Here is a 23,765-nt window from a genome sequence, read left to right on the forward strand (position 1 = left end):
CACCGATTCTTCCAGAAGCTTTCATGGTCATATACTGCCAATTAATCTTGACCTCAGCACATAATGATGAAACAACGTTAAATACGATTGTAACCACAAGCTTGCTTTATAGACCTTCGAGGCCAAACCTTCGGCTCACCACTGGCTTCTGACCAATGAAAGACCGCAATACCAAAGGCGGTCGGCTCATCTAGATCACGTGCTCCAGATACTATGGGGGCCGACGGTGTGGTCAAATCTGTTCTCTGTCCGCCATCGTCCCCTACAACATGGGTTCAATACCCAGGGCTGACAACCCGAACCCGAAAAGAACATATCTAATCTTTGGAAAACACACGGAGGGAACAGCTGCCCTCCACCTTTTTTTTTGGTGCTCAATTCCCGGACTGTCCTGCTCTTCCTTCACCATGAGCATTATGTTGATTTTAGTTCGCCTGGGGTAAGCTTACACTAGCACTGGGTCACTCAACCCTGAAGAATATAAACGTGCATTCTCACGTGTAACCTCTATGCAAATTGCTGTCAAACCTCAAGGAATCTACGTTGTGACCATGGAGCTCCACAATTAATACTCTGTAGACCAGTTGATCAGGGAGTAGGGTGAGGCGTATTGCAAAGCCCCGGAAAATATCAGAGCTCACCTGGGTACTACTAATCGAACTCAATACCCATCTTTCAAGGGTCGCCAAAAAAAGGGCCCCTAAACGATGCCAAAACCATCGAAACACAAGAATGACATGTGACCAATAACAACAGAAGAAACGGCAAGGGAGGCTGCAGTGGATCCAAGTCGATCAATCACAACACGTCTCTAACTGCCTTCATCTTAGCACCTCGGCTTCTTGCCTGCGTTTGCTTTTTCGTGCCATGCCAGTTCTCTCTTTTTGCCTCTTCCACCGCTGAATCTCTTCAGGCAGGCATCCATCACATCAACGAAAATGCCTGGAATGCACCAGATCTGCAATATTGCCATCATCGACTTTTAACAAAACGATGCCGAACGTGCAATCGTATTTAGGCTCAGGCGGGACCCTTCCCGAGCCCGACCGCGATCTCCGTTATCAAATCCCTGAATATCAGCCGCTTCTCGGGGTCGTGCCCCAGTCAGATGCCAAACGTGGTGACTCTCACCAAATTCTCATTATTCTATGCACTGCTTGCTCAATATTCATCTGCGCTGCTCTCAATGGCTTGCTCACGCTCAACATCGCGCAAATTGCGGCGGAGCTCAAATTAGCCCCTGGCGTTGAATTATGGTGAGTATTCGACCCACCCCACTCCCATGTCTGCCATCCAGTTTGGTCATAGGCTACACCAAATATGTTCATCTGATCAAACTACTAGGCCAATGTCTTTGTTCTTCCTTGCACAGGGCTGCACCTTCGTCCTGGCGGGGTCATTGACCGATGTCCTCGGCAGCCGAAGGGTGTTCTTATCAGGTTGCTTTCTGCAGACTGTCTGTTACCTGAGCATCGGGCTTGCACAAAGTGGAGCGCAGCTCATTGCTTCTAGAATTGTGTCCGGCATGGCATATTCAATGTGCTTCCTTTCCTCAATGGCCATTCATAGAGAGAATTTGCCAGTTGGAAAAATACGCAATTTGGCTTTTTCCTCTACGATTACATGTCAGTATGCTGGCCACGGTGTGGGAATTTTAGTTGCTGGGCTCCTTTCAGTGACCGCTGGCTGGCGATTGAGCTTTCATTATGCTGCCACCCTTAGCCTTTGTGGTTTCCTCGTCTCCGTGTGGGTCATTCCCAAACATGTTGATGATACGAAAGACATTCCGTGGAGAGAGATATACGGTGATATTGATTGGCTTGGGACTTTCTTAGCCACCTTCCTCATGGCACTTTTGTTTATTGCCTTGGCGTATGCATACCCAGACATTCCTTTGACCACATCCTATTAACAGATTGGATAGTGCCCTCACAAACCATGTTGCGAACATCTGCAAATCAGGACTATTCATCCCCCTCGCCCTGGGGTGGCTTTTTTTGATCGCTTTTTTGTTTTGGCAGGACTGCTGGGAAAGAGAAAGCACACACGGCATTCAAGATTCACTCTGGACGAATGGCCATTTCATTTGCCTCAGCCTTGTTGTCTTCTTCGTCTTTTTCTCTTTTCACTCGTTCTCGCAACTTGTTGTCTTGGTTTTCGAACGAGTGCAAGGTCTCTCGGTACTTCAATCCTCCTGGAGATTCCTACCAGTTCCAGTGGCCGGCGCACTCGGCGGTCTCCTTACACGGAAGTTCATACCCCGACTCCAAGCAAACAAAATTGTTGCTGTTTCGATCATTATGTCGAGTATCGCGCCATTTATTATGGCCATCTTCAACCCGGAGTCATCCTATTGGCAATATGAATGCTTTGCCGTTTCACTTGGTTCAATTGCGCCGAGTGTCATCATTCTTATCACTACCATGTTTATTGTTGAAGAATTACCGAACGAGACCCAAGGTCTAGCAGCAGGAGTAATCTGCACAGTTGCCATGGTAGGCTCGTCTATTGGCATGTCGTTAGCAGGATTTATTTCGCATGATGTGACCACATCGCAAAGTCCACCAGCTCGTGAAAGTGCACCTTTCATGGCATCACCGAGAGCAATTATGAGCGGCTACCGAACTACATTTTGGTTTTTGTTTGCAATGAACTTAGTCGGTCTCGGTATTACCTCGTGTTGTCTACGGAAGATTGGATATCTGCGTCGTACAGTTAGTACAACATAGTATTTACAATGACCTCGTTCAACCTCGGTTGCTTAATGACATCGATTTCACTCCGTTCTAGGGCGTCCATCTCTTGCGCAATCGGAATAAACACATGTAATTGACATGCGCTCCCTTTATTCACAGGAACGTTTATAGATTCGGATATTGCCTTATTGCCTCCACCGGCAATTTGCCATAGAATAACTCTCCAACTACTACCTTCCCCTCTTGAGAACATAGGAAATGCAGAGAACCCAATACCTACCCAAGTTCATTTCACCTGAGTAACCATCCTCGGTTAATATCCCTGCCTCGAGTACGACAATACAATCTCATCAAGAAGCAAGAAGAATAAATAAAAAGCAAAATACTCATAATTCTCAATGCTGGCCCATGGAGTCCCCACTCAAATCAATAACCATGACATCCCCAGCCCAAACCATTCTCTTCCTCACAAATCCCGAGCACGGGCAATCAAATGTGATACTCGCAGTAGCACAAGAATTCCTCCGGCGTGGAGAACACGAAGTACACATAGCCTCCTTCAAACCATTAGCGGCACGTGTGCAAGCAATAACTGACCAAGCCGATCACGACCAACTTGCACACTTCCATACAATTGCAGGTGCATCCATGAGTGAGCTCGTCGCTCGCAGTACCCCTGATATATGCCACAAGCCCGGGCTTGCAGGCTCAATCGATGGCTGTAAGAAGATCAATGTATCTGTTCTTGCCTGGACACCTGAAGAGTATCTGCAATCATACAGGAGTTGCCTAGAGATTTTGAAAGCCGTCCAACCGGCCGTGGTTGTTGTTGATCCGCTCTTACATCTCGGTCTGGATGCTGCGCGCAGTTTGCAGATGAAAATTGTTATTCTCTGGCCTGTTCCATTGAAAGATGTGGTTATAATGATCCAACCCAAGCTGGGTATCCTATGGAAATATCCACTGTGTGCCACCTCTCTCTTGAACAACCCAAAAGAATCAAGCTGACATCGTTACAGCACGGGATCAGGCTACCCCTTTCCACTGCCTTGGCGCCTAATCCTCCCAACAATCTACATGGTCTTCTGTTTTGGTCTAATAGTCCGCTGCGGTAAACCAATGCGCAAACTCTTAGCATGCCGCAAAAAAGCAAGAATAATAACACCCTTTCCACATCTGTTCCCCTATTGCGACGACCACCTCCACTTATCCCCGTGTTTCCCAACAATGGACTTTCCATTCCACGTCCCAAAAAACGTAATAAGCTGCGGGCCAATACTCCGACCCCATACATCACTCGCATCAGACGACCCCTCCTTAAACGCCTGGCTAGCAGAGCCAACCATCCTAATCTGTCTTGGGTCGCACGTCCAAGCACCGGAAAACGACGCAATGCAAATGGTCCAGGCTATCCAAATGGTCTTAAGTAAACATCCCGACATCCACGTCCTCTGGAAACTAAGATATGACTGGGAAAGTTCACCACGCGTCAAAGCTATCCTCAGCCCAATGGTCTTATCCGATAAAGTACGAGTCGTCTCATGGATCCAGCCGGAAATTATATCACTCCTTGAAAACGGACATATAGTGACTTACGTGCACCACGGCGGGGCAAATTCTTATTTTGAGGCTTGCAAGTAGGTTTTCTTTCTTGGTTTCTCAGTCTACCCAGATGGCAAGGGGGTTATGATATGGTGCTGACTGTCCATTTGCCATTCCAAGAGGGGGCATTCCACAGGTTGTCTTGCCGCAATGGTTCGATACATATGATTGTCCGTCGCGAGTGGAATGGCTGGGTATTGGCGTGCATGGGAGTCGTCATGCAGCGCCGAAAATTGAGGCTTCGGAGCTTTCTTCGGCTTTGTTGAGAGTTCTGAAGGATAAGGGGATTCAGTCACGGGCTAGGGCTATTGGCGATCTTTGTCGGACCACTGTTGGGAGAATTGTTGCTCATAATCAGATTGTACAGTATTTCAGAAAGGATGTGTGAACATGTCCTCGGAGGACTTGATCGCGTTTGCATAGGACCTTGATATAATGGGTTGCAAGACGGGGAATAAGAAATGGAAATAATAGCAATGTGCCAGATTAACACCAACATAATCATAATAATAATATCCCCAGCCGAGAGACTCTTACTATCCATAACATTTGTCATAGAGTCATGCAAAAGAAAAAAAAAACACCCTAAACCCGAGCACATAACACCCATCAGAGAATACGGTCACACAGTCGATAACTCTCTTAGAACACGTTGGACATCCTCGCGGGCCTGGTTCAGCTCCTCATCCACAGTCCCATTGGCGTGTCGTGCCTTAACTTCGTAATGTAACTCAACCAGCTCCTTTGCACGACGGAGATCATCTTTATCTGTTGAGACATTGGCAGTCTCGGCAGATTCTGGACTTGCGTTCGTTTTGTGCACATTTACCAAGGCGAGTGCTTCATTATGGCCCTATTGATTGTTATTAGACTTGTTATTCTGCGTGGCGCTGTTCTGATATACGGCTCGTGTTTATCGGCATGTGAAGAGCCCCTCCTTGGGGCTCTGAATGCCTAGAAATGGCGGAAGTACTTACGCAGACGCGAAGGGAGTTTATGTCTGAGAGTATTTCTGCGACTTGCATGGTGATGTGGTGATTTGGCAGGTTGTTGATGAGGGTTGGTTGAGTTGTGATGGACTTACCGTCAAATATGGATGTCTTGGCAGACGCAAGGTTCGTTGTATAGAGTGGCTTTTCAGTGTCAAGTATCACCGCGGTTGATTTTTTAAATTTTCAAAAAACTAGACTTAGTCATTTTAATAGCACTGAGAGCCTTGTTCCTTTCCTAATTCAACAAGATATATGTTCTGCTATTGATTTCGCAAATCGCGTCCTGGAGTGTTCCAGGTGGGTCCGGGTCACTCCGCAACCTCATCCGCTTTTTGCTTGTCAACTTTGGCCATTTACTGAAGACGCGTCTAGTCCGAGATAAAACTGTACCAAACTCCCTGGATTGACCGCTCTTGCCAACCTCATCAAACTTCAAATATGGTTGCAAGCGCCAAGGCGATTCAAGCGCTGGGCAAGTTCGCGTCTTGCGATGTAAGCTTACCTCCCACAACCATCACAGAAGAAACATGATCATTAACCGACCTATAAAGATCGGAGATGCCCTCGTGAACCTAGGTCTTCGCCACGGGGGCTACCTCTCCGGCTTGAAGATGTACAGCCCAGGCTCAAACGGCACAGTGGCCAAGATTTTCGGACCAGCATATACAGTGCGAATGGTCCACGCATCAGACAAAACCTCACCAAACCCACCGCACCACTTCGTCGACAATATCCCAAAGGGAAGTGTGGTGTTCATCTCCCAGCCAAAGGGTCTAATCAGCGCATGCTGGGGCGGGCTAATGAGCACGCGTGCAAAGAAGCTCGGTGCCGCTGGTGTTGTCATCGATGGTCGGTTCCGAGATATCGCTGAACACCGCGAAATGAATTTTGGTCTTTTTGCTCGAGGGTTGAGTATTCTTGGATCGAATACCTTTACCCGGTCTTCGGAGCTTGATGTGCCTGTTCCGTATGAGAATGTTGAGGTTGATGAGAAGGTCACCATTACTCCAGGTGACTATATTCTTGGGGATCAGGATGGTGTTGTAGCTGTTCCCGTTGAGTATATTGAGGAGTGTGTTAGGCTTTGTCAGGAGAGATTTGAGATTGATGAGGAGACGAAGAAGTGTCTTGACGCTGGTGAGGAGATGGGGCCTACTATTAAGATGTTGCGGAAGTAGGAGACTCTGGGAAGCATTGACTATGTCTGAGTTATTTTTGCAGATGATGTATAGCAACCCATATGCAACTTAGCCAAGAAGACTGCTGTACAGCAACACTTCCGCAATACTTGCTGTAACAAGTAGCGATGGAAACCATTTCAAAATTTGTCCTATCTATGAGCTTCTTACTTTGTCGGAGAATAATGCCCCGCCCAGGAAATCCAATTTGCGAACTCGACACTATACATCCTTGAGCTCGGCTGCTCTTCCGATGTTCGGAGGACCGAACCGACATAACGTTTGACTCATTTGCGCTAGGAAAATAGGGTATTTCGTTCATATTGGCAACTAGGTAGCCATAGAATGTTTTATATGTCAATTCAACAATTATAACTAGTGTCTATCATAGAGTAGGTGGAACTGTAGGTGTGTCGCCGTCGGCTCTAGTGCTGTTGCTTGTTCCCAATTAAGCCCAACTAGATTCTAGCTGAACCAAAGAGCCTGGAATAATATCTCAATAACCTAATACTGATACACGAACTATTTTCAATGCGAGCCTCCTATATCGCTGGATAAAGATACAAGCGGTCGGGGCGGCAGCCGACAGTTCTCCGCATTGCGCTCGGAGAACACCCGACGAGATTGACCTCCCTCTCCAGCTCCGCGACACCTTCTCTCTCCCTCAGTTGCAGCCATCACCAGTTTCCCAACCTCAAAATCCTACACAATGGCTTCCATCCGTGCCAATTGCCGCAAGATTATGTGTATCGGCCGTAACTATGCGTGAGTCTCCCCGCGCCCAGTCTCGGAGGTTCCGACGAGCGTCAGTACTCTGCTCAGACCAAAATACTCACACCTTTTGACAAATACAGCGATCACATTACCGAGCTGAATAGCGCAACCCCCAAGCAACCCTTCTTTTTCCTTAAGCCCGCCTCCTCCATCCTTATTCCGGGCGCCGGACCCGTCCTCCGCCCCAAGGGCGTCAGCCTCCACTATGAGGTCGAATTGGGTTTGATTATGGGCAAGACCATACGGGACCTGGATCCCAATGATGAGCAGGGCGCGCTGGACGCGATTCACAGTGAGTACACCTGCAACCTCTGAACGGCGCGCAAGACAAAGTGGTCGGGACATTAGCAGAGACATTGCAATTGCGCGAAATCAGCAAATCGCTAACAACTTCCCAACTCACAGGCTACATCCTCGCAATCGACATGACAGCCCGCAACGTCCAAGACGAAGCCAAGAAGAAGGGCCTCCCCTGGTCAATCGCCAAGGGCTTCGACACCTTTTGCCCGATCTCTCAGGAAATCGCCAAGTCGCGCATCCCCAACCCCCACGACGCATTCCTGCGCCTGAAGGTCGGTGACGTTGAGCGCCAGGCTGATTCGACTAGCTTGATGCTGCACCGTATTCCTAAGCAGCTGGCTCAGATTTCTCGCGTGATGACGCTTGAGAAGGGTGATATTGTTTTGACTGGTACGCCGAAGGGTGTTGGCCAGGTTCAGGCTGGTGATATCATGCGAGCTTCTATTGAGGTCGGTGGGAAGGAGATTGAGGAGGGTCGCATTGAGGTTGAGGTGCAAGATCGTGAGGGGCGGTATGAGTTTAAGGAGACTTAGATTTCTTATCTAGCTTGATTTATGTATATACTGATTAGAATATAAAAGGAGGGTTGATGTTTTTGTTGATACTATCTTGCTCATGTCGGTTCGTGTTGCAGATTATGAACTGGTGGTATTATCTTATACTTCACCTCGGGCGAAGTTCGGGGGCAGTATGACATTAGCACGCCCAACATGTAAGACTTGTAAGACTCAGGCTAGGCGCTAACTCATTCTTTACGGTCAAGTTCGTCTCATAGTTCCGTTTTGGGGCACGATTGATATCTTTGTCAAACTCTATTACGATTGGACCAACCCCAGAGTCAGGATGACGCAGTTGATCAAATATCATGACTTCAACATATCACCTGTTCGTATAATTTGATTTCTCACTGCATCAATCCCATGATATAATTAACAATCAAACAACTGTGATCAACCAAATAACCATGCCATATCTCACACTCCGAGACGGAGCCGAGCTCTTCTACAAAGACTGGGGCAACCCCGATGGGCCTGTAGTCACTTTCTCTCACGGCTGGCCCTTAAGCAGCGACAACTGGGAAAACCAAATGGTTTTCCTGGCCGACCACGGCTACCGTGTCATCGCACACGATAGGCGCGGCCATGGACGATCCACTCAAACTTGGGAAGGAAACAAGATGGACTTCTTCGTCGACGACCTTGCAGAGTTGTTTGCGTATCTTAAAATCAAAGACGCCGTCATGGTCGGACATTCTCACGGAGGAGGAGAAGTCACCCACTTCCTCGGGAAGCACGGCACAGATCGCTTCAGAAAGGCTGTTCTTGTCGGCGCCGTGCCCCCTCTTATGCTCAAAACTAGCGACAACGCCGAGGGATTGGACAAATCTGTGTTCGATTCATTCCGAGAAGCTATGCACAAAGATCGGGCACAATTCTTCCTAGATGTTCCCAGTGGACCCTTCTTCGGCTTCAATCGGCCTGGTGCGCAGAAGAGCGAGGGACAGATCCGCCATTGGTGGCAGCAGGGCATGAATACCAGTTACAAGACGGCTTATGACTGTATTAAGGATTTTTCGGAGACTGATTTCACGGAGGATCTGAAAATTATCGATATTCCAGTCCTTGTTCTTCACGGTGATGATGATCAGGTTGTTCCTATTGAAGCCGCTGGACTCAAATCGGCGAAGCTTTTGCCTCAAGGCAAGCTGAAGGTTTACAAGGGGGGCTCTCATGCGATTCATAACATCAATATTGATGAAGTTAACAAGGATTTGCTTGATTTTATCAAGTCATGAGTACGGAGTTATCAAAATCAAATGAACACGCATGGATTTCCATATATTTCACCTCCCATCTTGCCTTCTCATTTCGTTCTAATGTAGCCGCTACTATGGGGTTCAATTTGAATTTGTTTCATTGGCAATGAAAATAACTGCGACAATCCAGCGATAAAGCATGATATAGGTCATAGTGACGAGGAACGTCGTATTACACGTGGATCTACAAGACGGACTGATTGTTCACCCGTTTTCCGACTCTTGAAGCCTATGTGACATCCATCCATCATTCTCGGAAGGTGAGAATAACAGAATTGAAAAGAAATCTGCCGAGGTTTAAGTCCACATGGCATACCTGATCCTTTCATTGATATATAGCACATAATAAAGAGTCTTAACACCACCACCACCACCACCACTTAGACGTCTTTTGCTTTCTTAACTGGTCCCAAACAGTTCGCTTGTGTTCATTGCCATCACAATGCCAAATACTACTTTATTAAATGCCGTAAAGCACGCAGTGAGTCTTCTCCAAAACCCAGAAAGGCGACATGATTTATGGAAATTGACTGATTCCCTTAGGCTTCAGGACGACAATTTCAGCGAACCCCTCAATATCAATCCTTGCCAAATATTGCATACACATGTAGCACGGCTGGCTGGTATCAGGGTAGCGGCTACTTGATTCTGACTGGTATTTATCTTTTCCCACTCGCGGCACATGGAACTTCTTTCTGACAAGCTTGGTCTTACTTAGCTTTACTCAATTTTCACTGGGCTCGGAATCCAAACTCCTTGAATGATCCACTCAACCGTGCCATGGCTGCTCTGGTTGCCATCATTGCTTGGTCTAGCTCTGCCTGGTACCTCGGAAGAGGGTTGAAGGTGAATGGAATCGCTACAGCGGCGGCTGGTATCTTTCAGGTCTGGGCCGCTCTTCACTAGTTCATATTTGTGGAATTTTTGATGATATAGTACCTGTTGTGCCAGATCTAGATTATTCATTCTCTCGAAACTGCTAGCACTGACTAGTTTCCTTGGTCCATATGCGCGCCATTTGCGTCTACCTTTAGTTTTGAAGCTGAGCTTAGATCACATTTATTAATATTAAAGCTATTGTATCGCATTGCTTTTTCGGTTTGTTCAGGCTTGAATTACTTCAAGCACAGTCTTCCCCTTTTAAATTAACCCACATGCCTCTCTCACTTTTTCGGTATCTCTCATGCCCACTTTGGACCCAAAGATAGGCACCACCTTTCCAACTTCAACGTACTGTCGGAGCGTATCTAAATGTTTTTCATTCGGATCCAGGAACCAATACATATAGCCCACGCCCCAACGCCATGCTCGTGCTCTCCGCAATGCGTCACCTGCATTGAGAAAAACACGCCCCACCAGGGGGATGCGAGGGTTATCGGGCCGTTTCGTGACGCTCGAAGCTTGAAAAGTTGTAGCCGATGGTTTCGTCGAGATAGAGACGATGAGTTCCGTTTTAGTGACCATTCGGGAGAGATATAACATGGCCTCGCCCGTAGTATCAAGCATGAAGTCGACAGAGCGCGATGGAATGATTTTCTACGGGACTGCTTTTAGTGTAGTCAATGACGTGTCCCCTACAATGAAGGGGACGAGCTAGGTTTGCATCTACAGGAGGGGCCCCCATGCCCGATGACCCAGAGAATGCCATGCCATTTAACATGGAGAACGCCAATTCTCCAGCTCATATGGCCACTTCTTCAGGCTATTGTTTGGGGACATCTCCTGAAAAGATACTCACCGGAATCGTTAGATCCGTCGAACATGCGGAACAGCGAAAAGCACGCTTCAATATTCCTGATTCTGTTGCTAGATCGTTCGCTGATGCTTCCACCGCCACCGCAACATTTCACCAACCGAGTGAAGGTCCCATCAGTGATCTCACCATGACCGATGCTCCTGCAACCGACCTCGACCTGCTTCCTCCAAGTCCTCATATCGTAGTCTCATATGTCTTGTGGACCTTGTGAGATACCTTTCCCGTACATTAACGTATGCCTACTTGCGCTCAGGCACTAACACATTCGTTTAGTTCAAGCGTCAACCATTGAATCACGCTCTCGAACCTCTTGAGGAGGTCCCACGATGCGAAACCTTACGTGCAAGCGAGGTGTTCTCGAGCGGTCGGGTTTGCTCTTCATCATCTGAAAGGCTTTGCATCTAGCATCTTCTCCCTATAATATACTATGACTAGGATTTAGTAATATGTGAATTAAGAGACGTTTGTTTCAAATTGGGTGCATTCTATAGTCTGGTGTTAGGGTAGAGTGCCAGCACGTGATGCGCTGCCACAGAATCGTGCCCTAAAATTTAAAGTGATCATAATTGGCGATGTACTACACCACGTCGGTAGGATACCTGATGCTTGTTTCTGATTAGAACAATTACTATCTCGCTATTTTTGAGAGAAAAAGTGGTTTATGGTTTCCAAGAACTAGATTAGTAATATATATCGCGATTCTATTGGTACATATTTTAACTCATGCTTCGGATAAGTCAAATAATGAGGACAAACAAACAGAGTATCAAGCCGAGAGTGAGAAGATTATAAGAGAGACGTGACCCTGAATAAGAAGTGATTTGACCGTGAGAAAATATCCTGACCAAGTTACTCCAATAGGGTTTCGAGTCCTGTGGACTCCATTTTTCTTGCTTGCCGTTTTGAGTCGAAGAGAATTACGTGAGATGATAGATAGTCAAAGGAAAGTTGGTATACACTGAGAGTGAGCCTAATCCAAGAGGAATTGAACAAAATACGGCTTCGAAGGAGACTACAAGGGTCAACGTGAAGAAAGAGAAATAGTCTACGATACAAGATGGCTATAGAGCTCAACTCCAGGGACCCTCCTATCTGACCATCTAAACCTGGAAGCTAACAAGCAAGTTTACAGGGTAGGAGTTCAAGAAAAGAACGAGGAAAAAAGCAAACGAGCCAAGGTTGAAAGAAACATAGGGGCAAAAAAAAAAAGGTAACAAAGACACCGCCAACCCTTAGCAATAAGTCAATACAAAACACAGACATTTGCTCAAAGCACCAATGAAGAAACTTAGTAGATCATTATATCGTTACATGAAACAGTCAGCCCAACTATGCCCTTACATGTCATAGTCCACAGCATCGAAATACAGGCGAAGAGTCTCCCAATTCAGCCCACCACGAAGGAATATGTTGCGGTCCTCCTCGTTATCCAACCCAGTAATAAAGGCATCGTAGTAAGTTTCATGCGGCCACCGATCTTCGGGGCGCGGAATAGGCATAGTGAGCTGCCACAACCGGTACCGATCAGCAGCCTCAAAATATTCACGAGTCGAACGACCATTCTGGGACATGAGAAGCTTCATAGCGCAAGCGTTCATTTCGTCGATCAATTCACGCATGTTAAACATATTTTCGTAAGTAGAGTGGAGACGATCTCTGGCGCGGTTGAGATCCGCGGCCAGCAGGTTATTCTGGCGGTGGAGTTCATGGTTCCAAAGGAGAAGAGTAGCAATGTTGGATAGGGTAAACTCGGCTGGAACGTTGGAGCTGGGGTCACTCCTCTCGGTACTGGTAGTGGAACTGGGGACCTCGCCATCGGGGATGGGGACAGTGGGAGGAACACGGTTTTGAGAAACACGGGTTTGAGAAGACATTTTGGTAAGATGTCAATCTTGAGGCATGGATGAAGGATTGTAGATTTCGACCAAGAGGAGGTATGAGTGATGGTGATGATGAAAACGGAAGCAGGAGATGAAAGAGCTAAGTCGCGTGGAGGGGAGAAACAACAACAGACGCGTCTAGACATTGAGGTCACGAGCAAGGACCGCTGAGTAGTGGCAATACATGCCCATCGCTGTTGCCAACTTGGGAAAGAGGCCTGAAGTGATCGTGATCATTGTAGACCGCCGGGGGCAGTATGTGGTATGCGCGTGCGACAGTATCTATCACATGTCCTATGAGAATGGTGATATAGAAAACCTAGGGTGTATATAGATGATAGCCAGGACCATCAGGATGAATGCGAGGCTTTTTGTTGGTTCTTGGATGTGGGGAGGGCGCTGGCTGAGATTGGGAAACCGGGGCAGATGGACAACGCCGAAAGTGGTCATCTCTGCGTACCACTATACAAAGCTTAGTCGTGCGGCATCAGCTTCACGAAGCGGACCGGGAAATCACCACACAACCCTAGGTCTTCATCGCCAGGTATATAAGGCGATTGATAAAACGATCAGACCGTGAGACAACCTGGAATTACGTAGTACGGTCACTACATAGGACGATGGAACACATTATTCATATCCAAGGACAACGCCCTGAGGAACAAGTCACATTTTGGCCCAATCTATTGATTAAGTACGATAAGAAGCAGCATCCTTAACCAAGAAGAGCGGACTAGATACAGACGAGGAAAAGGAAACAGGGGAAAATGCAGGAAAGATAGAGAAAACCGTAGTAGCAAAAGGTAAACGCACACAAACATGTCACATCTCCGTTAGTGCAAGACATAGGAAACCATAGCAGCAGGTAAAGAAAGCAGCCCGTGGCGTCGACAAGAAATCAACTCAATGTGCGGAGACACAGCCCTGGGCCATTCCTCCCAGCCTAACTGCGGCGGAAATGCGAAAAACACAGAAAGCCACTTTTAACGCAGATTCTGCGATCGTAATTCGCATCAAGACGTCAAGGGGGTTAAGGAGTTTAGATGAGGTCAGCAACGTTCATGGGCATCTCCTCGACCTGGGTGCTGTAGAACTGCTCGATCTCACGGAGCATGCGAACATCGTCAGCGGTGACGAAGTTGATGGCAACACCCTTACGACCGAAACGACCACCACGACCGATACGGTGAATGTAGTTCTCACGGTTGGCGGGCAGGTCGTAGTTAATGACCAGGGAAACCTGCTGGACATCGATACCACGGGCCAGAAGGTCAGTGGCGATCAGGACACGGGAGGAACCGGAACGGAACTCCTTCATGATAACATCACGCTGGCCCTGCTCCATGTCACCGTGCATGGCGGAGACGGTGAAGTCACGGGCAGTGAGCTTGTCGGTGAGCCAGTCGACCTTTCGGCGGGTGTTACAGAAGATAACGGCCTGGGTGATGGTGACGGTCTCGTAGAGATCGGAGAGGGTGTCGAGCTTCCACTCCTCCTTCTCAACAGCGATGTAGAACTGCTTAATACCCTCAAGGGTGAGTTCCTGCTTCTTGACAAGGATACGGACGGGGTCGCGCATGAACTTGGTGGTGACCTCAAGGACATCCTGGGGCATGGTGGCAGAGAGCAGGGTGACCTGGGTGGACTGGGGAAGGAGCTGGAAGATGTCGTAGATCTGCTCGGTGAAACCACGCTGTAGAAAAAAAAAATGAAAGTTAGACCTGGACGAAAATACGCGATCTCAAATGTATCACTTACGGACAGCATCTCATCAGCCTCGTCGAGGATGAAGAGCTTCATGGCGGTGGTGGACAGAACACGGCGCTGGATCATGTCCTGGACACGACCGGGAGTACCGACAACGACCTGGGGACCGGCACGAAGGGCGTTCATGTCCTCACGGACATTGGTACCACCGATACAGGCGTGGCAGTCGAGGGACATGAAGTCACCGATGGCGACAACGACCTTCTGGATCTGCTGAGCAAGCTCACGGGTGGGGGCGAGGATAAGAGCCTGGCAAGCCTTGACCTCGGGGTCGATCTTCTGGAGGGCGGAGATCGAGAAGGTAGCGGTCTTACCGGTACCGGACTGAGCCTGGGCGATAACATCGTTGCCTGACCTCGTTAGGCGCAAATTCCATGACTTTGGGAATAATAAAAAAAAACTCACCCTTGATGATGGGCATGATGGCACGCTGCTGGATAGCGGAGGGACGCTCGAAACCGTAGGCGTAGACACCTGATCCGTCGGTCAGTATTTTTTCATCGACCCCACCAGATAAGACTTTAGGATCACATACCGCGAAGCAGCTCGGGCTTCAGGTCCATAGAGTCAAAGGAGTCGGTAACCTCATCGTAGTTAGACTCGATCTGTCCTGTTGGCAGCGAAAAAAGCGAAGTTAGCCTCCATACTGTCCATGTCCTCTCTCTGTCTCTTGCCCACGCCACCACGATCTGCCAACCAGTACCCCTGGCTGCAAAAAGCGAAAAGCGAAAAAAGGCGACAGAAAGACCAGAGAGCTGCGGAAAAGGCGCAGCACATACCCTCGGGAAGATCCTCAAGACCCTTGTCAGCCATGATTGCGGTTGTAGGAGGGGATCACAGATGTCGCTGTGATCTGTGGTGGGGGGTTTTTTTAAGCGAACTGTGGGGTGTTCGCTGAGTAGAAGGCTAGTACTACAGACTTCTTTTCCAAGAAGTCTTTAAATACTAGATATGAGGGAAAGTTGATGTATGTGAGAAATCACAAGAATGGTGGGAGGGGAGAAGAGAGAGGGAGAGGGAAAAAAATCGGATGCCACCGTGCCGCCTCATTTGCTGCGACGCTTTTTTTTTTACGGGTCACGGGGGCCTCACCGCCTTCCTGTCAGGGCATGGAAGCGAGGAATATTCTATTGTTGCATATATTGTTCTTGTTCTTGATGTGGCGTATTTACTATCTTTGAACCCTTTGCTTCTCTTCATTTGCCTTGTTGTCCCATTGGTTTGGTGGCTCTCTTTTGTTGGGGTGAAAATCTTTGAAGCCCTAAAAAGTGCCACTCCGAATGCCTGACATCACATCCTTGCCGAGCCATCCACCTCAGGATGCAGAGGCTATACGCGAGGCTATTCCCTCCCACCCTTTAGGAGTGAAGCCAAGTGGAAATGCCCTGCTGGCTACATGGAGTTTACGTGATGCCATTGGCACTTTTCAACTTCTACCAGACGAGCTAATCCTGTCACTGTTGGAGACACTCGACGGAGCTAGTCTGTTGAGCATCGGACGGACGTGTAAGGCTTTCTATGCGTTTACCCGAGCAGAGGAGTTGTGGAAGGCGCTGTTTGTTCGGTAAGCCAAACCCTAGCCCCAGTTCTGTCCGAAATATGTAGACCGATACCGAATTTCGGTGTTTTGTCTTGTCCATAGTTTTAATAAACATCTTGTTCCAAATCCTTGTACTAAGTCTTGCTTCAGGGAACCAAAGGAGAACTTCACATGGCGGGGAACATGGCGGTCAACATATTTGAATCTCCCACCCAGGAAGGTGCCAATGATCGACTGCTCTCAGTTATTTTCTGATGCCCTCTATCGGCCCTTCAACTGCGCACACATTTCACTAGACCCGTATGTGGCCAAGATTCCAGTGCGGAACCAGATCGCTCGTATGCCAGACCTTTCGCCAGAGGAATTTCATAAAAACTGGACAGACCGACCTTTCATTCTGACAGAGCCGGTTAAAGCCTGGCCAGCCTACAAGAACTGGACAGTCGGATCTCTACTCTCTCAACATGGCCAGAAAAAGTTCCGCGCTGAAGCTGTGGACTGGGCTATGCGCACATACGGCGACTATATGGCAGACAATTCTGACGAGAGCCCTTTGTACCTCTTCGACCGATCCTTCGTCTCCAAGATGGAACTTTCGGTTGGACAGCCAGAAAAGACACCCGACGCAGCATACTGGCCGCCATCTTGTTTCGTTGAAGATTTGTTCTGCGTGCTCGGTGATGACCGTCCGGATCACCAATGGTTGATCATCGGACCCGAACGTTCCGGTAGCAAGTTCCACAAAGACCCGAATGCCACGAGTGCTTGGAATGCCGTGCTACGTGGTCCCAAGTACTGGATTATGTTCCCCTCTAGTACAAAGGCGGCCCCACCCCCAGGCGTTTTTGTGTCGGATGACCAGAGCGAGGTCACTTCTCCCTTGAGCATTGCCGAGTGGCTACTGGGCTTCCATGCTGAGGCACGCCGGACACCAGGATGTATGGAAGGAATCTGTGGCGAGGGTGAGATCTTGCACGTTCCATCTGGGTGGTGGCATTTGGTGGTGAACTTGGAGCCGTCAATCGCCATTACGCAAAACTTTGTTCCTCGTGGTCATCTCCATGCTGCGTTGGACTTCTTGTCCAACAAGCCTGATCAGATCTCTGGATTCAGGAAGAATGTGGCTAACCCGTATGAGCGGTTTGTGGCTGGCATGCGCGAGTCGTACCCTGACTTGCTAGAGCAGTCTTTGGAGGAGCTACAGAAGAAGACTGATGGCAAAAAGCGTAAGTGGGAGGACATTGTCCATGGAAAGACAGAGGATACCCCTGATGGAGATGACAATGGAGGAGGTTTCAGCTTTGGGTTTGGAGATGATGGGAGTGACGTTGAAGTCCCATGAGCCACTACAATTCAGCTCTACAAGCCAACACCATATCCAGCAGAAGGCATTCAAAATCAACAAGTGCAATGTGATACCCAGATTAAAGATTTATTCAAGTCTCTTATCCTCCACTACTGCCCTGCAAGCCAGTCTATCAACGCCGAGATGCTTAATGACACGCAATAGTCTTGGAAGCTGGAGTTCCCTCCGAGAATGCCAGGTATCCAACGAACGCGCCCACTGCAACAGCAATCATGACCGGACCGTTATACGTCATAAACAGAAGCCTAAAGCGCCAAGTCAGCTATCCAAATCCAAGATGATTCTTTGTCGACACCTACATGATGAAGAAGCTATAGAACACCTGAATGGCATACAAAGCAGCCATGGTAACCTTACCACGACGCGCCAGCGCCGCTCTGTTATCCCTTCCTACAAGCAGTGGTGAGCCTTCGTTGCGGGTGTGATGGATAGCGTCCACTAGGCCGTTGGCAATGATAGGGTCGGCGATCTCATCGTCTGCAGAGAAGCAAGGCATCAATGAGAAGCTTGCTCAACCAGAGTCCACCACCTCCCCATCACATCTCAAACAGCGAGCTCGAGCTCGAACATCCGAGGTAGCACCTAGCTACCTGGAATGCACCATCCTTGACTAGTACCTTGACCATGGAAAGAGTAGAAGACTTACCACCTGTATTGGCGGATGTAGCCACAAACGTAGCCAGACGCTGGGCATGTGTGGCCTCGTATTTCCGAGTCACCGATCGGATTCCCTCGTAGCCAGCAGTGAGGATGACGATCGCGACGAGCGAGAATAGGAAGGAGACGGGTCCGGTAATGCGCCAGCTGCGGAAGATAATGCACAAGTTCTCAGAGGACCAGTTGAACAGCATCTAGTAATTGGCAGAGGTGAGCTGAATGCATACAGGCTTCATCCCAGGAATCAGAGCTATAACTCACGTTCATATTGCACTGCCCACCCATATCCATATCCCCATGGTCCATACCACCATGGCCGTGACCCATATGCATTGAGTGGTCCATATCGAAGTTTGGAAATCAAAGAAACACCAAAAGCAGTGTGTTCCCAAGGACAGAAAATAATCCCAATGTCAAAATACTTGCCAGGAACCGGGGAGTACAAAGCACAGACAAACAAGCAACGCTGACGACAAGAGAGGGGAATGCAAACACACCAAACACGATAAGATCTCTCCATTTCCCAAACGCGGTCATAACGAACTCCCAGCTTCTGCAATTCACCCGCACGTACTTTACATGCTATTCCCTTCTACTGCTCGACCAACTGCTATTTGATTGCGCTTCCAACTTCCACAATGGCAGACACAGCTCCAGCCCCAGCAGCCGCGCCTGCGACAACCGGAGCTCAAACACCCACAACCGGCGCAGCAGCCAGCGCACCGAATGCGCCCGCCGATGCAAATGCAGCCAGTCGCGGACTCCCATACTACGAGAAGCTGCGCCGGGAATTGCGAGACACATTGCAGAAGAAGCGGTTGATGGACAAGAGCATGGTGAGTGAACAGTGGACGGTCAAGTCGCGCGTCTCCAGTCTCCAAGTTGGAATGGGTTTCGTTCTGCGCGAGCAAGACCGTAACCAGATCCTTCCTGGTCCCTCGAAATCGGGGCTTTCCAATGGATATCTCAAATTATTTTTCATCAATACCCTGCTCACAAACCCCTCTCTCCACAGGCCCAACTCGAAGACCAAATCTACCGCTTCGAACAATCGTACCTGGAAGAAACAACCGCCGGAAACATCATCAGAGGATTCGACAATTACATCAAGGGATCAGCGAGCGGATCAAGTCTCGGCGCTTCGGGGCTCGGACTCGGCGGCGGCGTTGCCGGTTCACGGCGCAAAGCCCAAGTCATAGACTCGGATCGAGTTTTCTCGCGCAGTTCGGCGAGTTACATGATGGTATGTGAAGAGACACGGCGAAGACAAGCTCAATGCACACAGAATACAGGTGTTGCGGGTTGTTGCGTTTCTGATATTGTATTTTCGCCTTGAAAGAGTTCGACTAACGATGGACACCCTTACAGGACTCGCCCGGCCCATCATCCGCACAAACCACCCCCTCCCATGCTGCGACACCGACATCTGCGAGTGGTAATGGCTCTTTCAGCAGGAGTAACGAGGCACTGACCATTCCCACTTCTGCGAGCGGTATGAAGGTCTCGAATGGCGCTTCGAAGAATAAGAAAAAGGCGACGGGTGGATCAAAGAATACAAAAGGGAAGGCCCAGGATGATTACTCTGATGAGGATAAACCTTCTGTGAAAAGATTGAAGATTAGCTATGGACGGGATTGAGGGTTTGATTGAGACTTGATCGTGTGTGTCATGTCTTTGTCGTGCATTCTGCTCGGGGGGTTTTCTCGGGTTTGGAGTTTGGTGGGTTGTTTAAGTTACATCTTTGCTTCATTTTTTCGGCTTCTTGGAGGAGTCGTTTATACGGCGCTGTGGAAAATGGAGGTATTGCTATTTCTTTGATGCGATCTCATGTACATCACGAACTTGACTTATACAGACTTCAGCGGTTGACGCTTACTGCATTTGTTTCATTTTTTTTCCAGGGAGCTGGGTTTACTGCTAGCCACAAGCATAATCATATCTCATCTTTGGCTATCCAAGTTACAGTATTCTCTTGATCCAAAGACATATCCCGGACTTGCGTAGTTGGGAAGTACAAATCCATACCACAGCTCAAAGCTGCAGTCTGAAGGTAGCAACCTCAAAGGCCCTCAACTCAATATCAACACTGCCCGCTCGATCAGCAGTCTTCTTGAGCTCAAGAAGCTCCTCGTCATCTTCAAGAATATTGCACTTCCAAGCCTTCTTGACAGGCAAAGAAGTAACAATAGACCCCCTAGCCTTCCCACCAAGCGACTCATAAATCCGAAGAATGACACTCTTCCCAGGACGCGTAGGACCACCATCCCTAGCAACATCTTCATCATCCTCACCACGCTTAACAACATCCAAAATCAAAGACGGCGCGCCCTTGACCGAAACAGCCTTGAAAATCGCGGCAGCGGCAGAGGCCTTGGGCCCGGCTTGCTCTACAACGAGTGGGTTGTTGAAATTGAAACCTGCGCGGATTGTTCGATCGTCGAGAGGTCCAGCGTGTGGGAGGATTGCGTAGCGGATGTTGTGGCGGCCCATGTCGGCGTGTGCGTCTGGTGCTTTGGGGGCTCTGAGGAGTGATAGGCGCATTAGGTTGCCGCAGGTTGCGAAGCCGTATTTTGAGTCGTTCAGGATTGAGACTCCGTAGCCGTTTTCTGAGAGATCGGCCCATTTGTGGCAGCAGACTTCGAATTTAGCCATGTCCCAGCTATGATGTGTCGAGTTAGTTGCTGCGATGGTTCCATGGAGTTGGGGGTGGTACGTACCTTGTATTGTAATGTGTTGGGCGTTTGATGATTCCGTATTGGGTCTCGTAGGATGCCTCGGTGTTGGTGATATCTACGGGGAACTCGACCTTGAGGAATTTCATGGTCTCTTGCCATTCTACCTCGCTTTCCATTTCCACGTAGGATGGTTCATCTGTCGATGATCGCGAGAGGCTTATGGTTGTTTTGATCCAGCTCTTGTCGCTGATCTGCGTCTCGGTCGTGACACTGACTCGGTGCGGGCTGTTCTCAGTAATGACGGTCTTTCCGGCGGGTAATTCTCTGCGTGATTCGAGGTGGAATACCTCGACATCCCAAGCTTGCCAGTAGAGGGGTTTGTCGTCAAATATCACCAGCTGACCAGCATTGCCACCCTTAGCGACGACTTCTCTGTCGGCTTCAATATCGTAAAGGGAGGTGATAACACCATCTTTGACATCAACTTTGAGGTTGTCGTTCTGCAGACGGAAGACTCCAGGTTGGACTTCTTTAACAGTAACCGCCATGCCCGATTCGCTATCCTGATTGAAGTCAATCACCCCTGTAGATCCGGAAGCCACAGCGTACTCAGGTACAGTCAAGGTCGACAACGCTGAAGGAATCTTGACAACTTCCGTCCGATGCCATGGCAAAGTATTGAGAGCCACCAGATCACGACCGTTCGACTTCCCAATAACACCCAAAGCCTCAAGAGCATCCTTCCGCAGCTTTGTACCAATATCAAAGATCTTGGCATACAGCTCATCAGAATCATCATAGCACATCTCAATTGAGCTGCCAGGCAAGCAATCATGGAACTGGCAAAGAAGAGTTCCCTCCCACATCTCATCAATCTCCTTCTTGGGATACTTATAACCCTTATCAGAATCATGAACAGTGGCCAAAGTTGCAAGAAGCTCGATTTCACGAAGAAGGAACTCCGATTTCCGGTTGTTGCGCTTGTTATTTGCCTGGGTTGTGTATGTACCACGGTGCAACTCGAAATAAAGCTCTCCGTACCATGTAGCAAAATCGGTGCCATTGGCAGCCTTGGCCTCAAGTCCAGCGAAGAAATCATCAACAGACTCTCCCATCTTCACTCGTGGAAGCGAACCGACTTTGTCGCTGAGACCACGGCAGCGACGCAGCTTCTCGAGGTGTCCGAAAGTTGGACCGCCACCACCATCACCTTTTCCGAAGACAAGCAGAGACGTTTTATCCGTGTCCATCGATTTGTGCTGAGTGACACTGCGCTTCACATCGCCGAAATGGGCTTCCGCCGTGTAGGTCTCTGCTGGGGCCATGTGGCACATCACCTGGCTGCCGTCAAGTGCAACCCACTGGAATGTAGTATGAGGAAAATTATTGATGTTGTTCCAGCTGAGCTTCTGGGTGAAGAATCGGCTCATGCCAGCGAGGCGGCAAATCTGAGGAATTTGAGTAGAGTAGCCAAAGGTATCCGGCAACCAGAAGGTTGTGGCTCGCTTGCCAAAGTTGGCCTCGAAGAATCGCTGTCCGTACAAAAATTGTCGAACCAATGACTCGCCGCTTGGCATGTTTGTATCATGCTCAACCCAGCTGCCACCAATTGGTTGGAAATTACCTTTCTTCACCCACTTCTTCACACGTTCAAAGACAGTAGGGTAGTACTCCTTCAGCCATTTGAACTGTTGCGCCTGAGAGCATGCAAACCGGTGCTCAGGATACCGTTCCATCAGATCACATTGATTGGACCATGAACGTGCAACCTTACGCTTGGTCTCTGCCCAGGGCCACAACCAGCAGGTATCGATGTGGCAATGACCGATAGCATAGACAATCGGCTGAGTGTCTGTGTTATAGACTTCGGAGGAATCTACCTTGTCACCAAGATATTCCCGCGCAATTTTCCGTCCCTTTTCAATAGCCTCGTTGCTTCCATCGCCGGCAATGAATGCATCGATAATAGAATTGGCCACCACGTTGGCTTCATGTGATTCCCAGGATTCACCAGGGAATTCCCGTGCAGCATCACCAATGATCCAGAAATCATAGTAGAGAGCTCTCGCAGCCAGATTCACAGCAGTGATACGAGCCGTACTCAGCGTAAAGTACTTGTCAGGGTTGGGCGGCTGAATCGAATCGCCACCGGGAGCATTGCCAAACATGCCATTGCAAGCCATCTCAATGTAGAACATATGAGTCTTCCCATCGCACCACTCCTTAGGAAGAATAAACTCAGTCCGCTCCCCGTTACCGGTCAAACCCTGCAGCGGGTGCCCATCCTGCGTCCAGATCAGACCCTCATTATTGGCATCCCAGTGAAACTCCAAATGCTCTCGATCAAGCATATCCTGCGGGACTGTAAGATGAATGCGGAACCAATGTGTAGACCAACTGGGGCCAAAGGAAGCGCCAATGTGGGTGGGTTTGAACTCTTGAGAGGTTGCGTCCTCAAAGGTCGGTCGCTGGAGGTCTGGGACCGAATAAACAGAGAGCTTGACATGGTCTTCGTCGGAGTTTGTGGCTTCCCAGTATTTCGATATGAGGTTCTGGCCTTCGTACTGGCCGCTTGAGGTGAACTGCTTCAGCCGATCGGTGTAGATGCTGTGGATGCGCTGACCGACCGGGCGCTCAGCTAGCCGGGGTAGAGCTGGGGCAGCGGGGCGAAAGGGAACTTCCCCACCCATGTTTACTATTCGGAAGATAAGTGAATGGAAGGAAACTGAGATGGAATTGTAGATTTGGAAATTAACAGAGTACAAA

At 48.8% G+C, this 23,765-nt stretch overlaps 13 protein-coding genes across 13 annotated transcripts; 8 read left to right on the top strand and 5 right to left on the bottom strand.

Annotated features, from left to right (window-relative positions):
* Nucleotides 1-993: 993 nt before the first annotated feature.
* N7508_005481 (uncharacterized protein) lies at nucleotides 994-2,729 on the top strand (the record flags this gene model as incomplete). Its single annotated transcript, XM_058463547.1, has 3 exons — nucleotides 994-1,256; nucleotides 1,345-1,872; nucleotides 1,925-2,729. 3 exons carry the CDS (start codon nucleotides 994-996, stop codon nucleotides 2,727-2,729), a joined length of 1,596 nt encoding a protein of 531 aa, XP_058320025.1.
* Nucleotides 2,730-3,131: 402 nt separating this feature from the next.
* Nucleotides 3,132-4,686, top strand: N7508_005482 (glycosyltransferase family 1 protein; the record flags this gene model as incomplete). The annotated part of the gene is made up of 3 exons (XM_058463548.1): nucleotides 3,132-3,661; nucleotides 3,716-4,333; nucleotides 4,419-4,686. The coding sequence occupies 3 exons, from the start codon at nucleotides 3,132-3,134 to the stop codon at nucleotides 4,684-4,686; spliced, it is 1,416 nt and encodes a 471-aa protein (XP_058320026.1).
* Nucleotides 4,687-4,920: 234 nt separating this feature from the next.
* On the bottom strand, nucleotides 4,921-5,323 carry N7508_005483 (uncharacterized protein; the record flags this gene model as incomplete). The annotated part of the gene is made up of 2 exons (XM_058463549.1): nucleotides 4,921-5,151; nucleotides 5,276-5,323. The coding sequence occupies 2 exons, from the start codon at nucleotides 5,321-5,323 to the stop codon at nucleotides 4,921-4,923; spliced, it is 279 nt and encodes a 92-aa protein (XP_058320027.1).
* A 405-nt stretch (nucleotides 5,324-5,728) lies between these two features.
* Nucleotides 5,729-6,468, top strand: N7508_005484 (RraA family protein; the record flags this gene model as incomplete). Its single annotated transcript, XM_058463550.1, has 2 exons — nucleotides 5,729-5,782; nucleotides 5,842-6,468. 2 exons carry the CDS (start codon nucleotides 5,729-5,731, stop codon nucleotides 6,466-6,468), a joined length of 681 nt encoding a protein of 226 aa, XP_058320028.1.
* A 709-nt stretch (nucleotides 6,469-7,177) lies between these two features.
* N7508_005485 (fumarylacetoacetate hydrolase family protein) lies at nucleotides 7,178-8,075 on the top strand (the record flags this gene model as incomplete). The annotated part of the gene is made up of 3 exons (XM_058463551.1): nucleotides 7,178-7,233; nucleotides 7,323-7,534; nucleotides 7,648-8,075. The coding sequence occupies 3 exons, from the start codon at nucleotides 7,178-7,180 to the stop codon at nucleotides 8,073-8,075; spliced, it is 696 nt and encodes a 231-aa protein (XP_058320029.1).
* Nucleotides 8,076-8,506: 431 nt separating this feature from the next.
* Nucleotides 8,507-9,337, top strand: N7508_005486 (alpha/beta fold hydrolase; the record flags this gene model as incomplete). The annotated part of the gene is made up of 1 exon (XM_058463552.1): nucleotides 8,507-9,337. One exon carries the CDS (start codon nucleotides 8,507-8,509, stop codon nucleotides 9,335-9,337), a length of 831 nt encoding a protein of 276 aa, XP_058320030.1.
* Nucleotides 9,338-10,980: 1,643 nt separating this feature from the next.
* N7508_005487 (uncharacterized protein) lies at nucleotides 10,981-11,325 on the top strand (the record flags this gene model as incomplete). Its single annotated transcript, XM_058463553.1, has 1 exon — nucleotides 10,981-11,325. The coding sequence occupies one exon, from the start codon at nucleotides 10,981-10,983 to the stop codon at nucleotides 11,323-11,325; it is 345 nt and encodes a 114-aa protein (XP_058320031.1).
* Nucleotides 11,326-12,451: 1,126 nt separating this feature from the next.
* Nucleotides 12,452-12,988, bottom strand: N7508_005488 (uncharacterized protein; the record flags this gene model as incomplete). Its single annotated transcript, XM_058463554.1, has 1 exon — nucleotides 12,452-12,988. One exon carries the CDS (start codon nucleotides 12,986-12,988, stop codon nucleotides 12,452-12,454), a length of 537 nt encoding a protein of 178 aa, XP_058320032.1.
* Nucleotides 12,989-14,033: 1,045 nt separating this feature from the next.
* tif1 (putative eukaryotic translation initiation factor 4) lies at nucleotides 14,034-15,574 on the bottom strand (the record flags this gene model as incomplete). The annotated part of the gene is made up of 5 exons (XM_058463555.1): nucleotides 14,034-14,687; nucleotides 14,753-15,111; nucleotides 15,167-15,235; nucleotides 15,297-15,371; nucleotides 15,541-15,574. The coding sequence occupies 5 exons, from the start codon at nucleotides 15,572-15,574 to the stop codon at nucleotides 14,034-14,036; spliced, it is 1,191 nt and encodes a 396-aa protein (XP_058320033.1).
* Nucleotides 15,575-16,041: 467 nt separating this feature from the next.
* On the top strand, nucleotides 16,042-17,643 carry N7508_005490 (putative F-box and JmjC domain protein; the record flags this gene model as incomplete). The annotated part of the gene is made up of 2 exons (XM_058463556.1): nucleotides 16,042-16,325; nucleotides 16,452-17,643. The coding sequence occupies 2 exons, from the start codon at nucleotides 16,042-16,044 to the stop codon at nucleotides 17,641-17,643; spliced, it is 1,476 nt and encodes a 491-aa protein (XP_058320034.1).
* A 151-nt stretch (nucleotides 17,644-17,794) lies between these two features.
* On the bottom strand, nucleotides 17,795-18,669 carry N7508_005491 (low-affinity Cu transporter; the record flags this gene model as incomplete). The annotated part of the gene is made up of 4 exons (XM_058463557.1): nucleotides 17,795-17,912; nucleotides 17,967-18,144; nucleotides 18,314-18,518; nucleotides 18,586-18,669. The coding sequence occupies 4 exons, from the start codon at nucleotides 18,667-18,669 to the stop codon at nucleotides 17,795-17,797; spliced, it is 585 nt and encodes a 194-aa protein (XP_058320035.1).
* Nucleotides 18,670-18,962: 293 nt separating this feature from the next.
* N7508_005492 (chromatin modification-related protein EAF6/MEAF6) lies at nucleotides 18,963-19,962 on the top strand (the record flags this gene model as incomplete). The annotated part of the gene is made up of 3 exons (XM_058463558.1): nucleotides 18,963-19,160; nucleotides 19,340-19,567; nucleotides 19,693-19,962. 3 exons carry the CDS (start codon nucleotides 18,963-18,965, stop codon nucleotides 19,960-19,962), a joined length of 696 nt encoding a protein of 231 aa, XP_058320036.1.
* Nucleotides 19,963-20,355: 393 nt separating this feature from the next.
* Nucleotides 20,356-23,689, bottom strand: ams1 (alpha-mannosidase; the record flags this gene model as incomplete). The annotated part of the gene is made up of 2 exons (XM_058463559.1): nucleotides 20,356-20,983; nucleotides 21,042-23,689. 2 exons carry the CDS (start codon nucleotides 23,687-23,689, stop codon nucleotides 20,356-20,358), a joined length of 3,276 nt encoding a protein of 1,091 aa, XP_058320037.1.
* Between the last annotated feature and the right edge of the window lie 76 nt (nucleotides 23,690-23,765).

Source organism: Penicillium antarcticum (assembly GCF_028974205.1).
Source record: "Penicillium antarcticum strain IBT 31339 chromosome Unknown utg000005l_segment0_segment0, whole genome shotgun sequence".
NCBI lineage: Eukaryota > Fungi > Ascomycota > Eurotiomycetes > Eurotiales > Aspergillaceae > Penicillium > Penicillium antarcticum.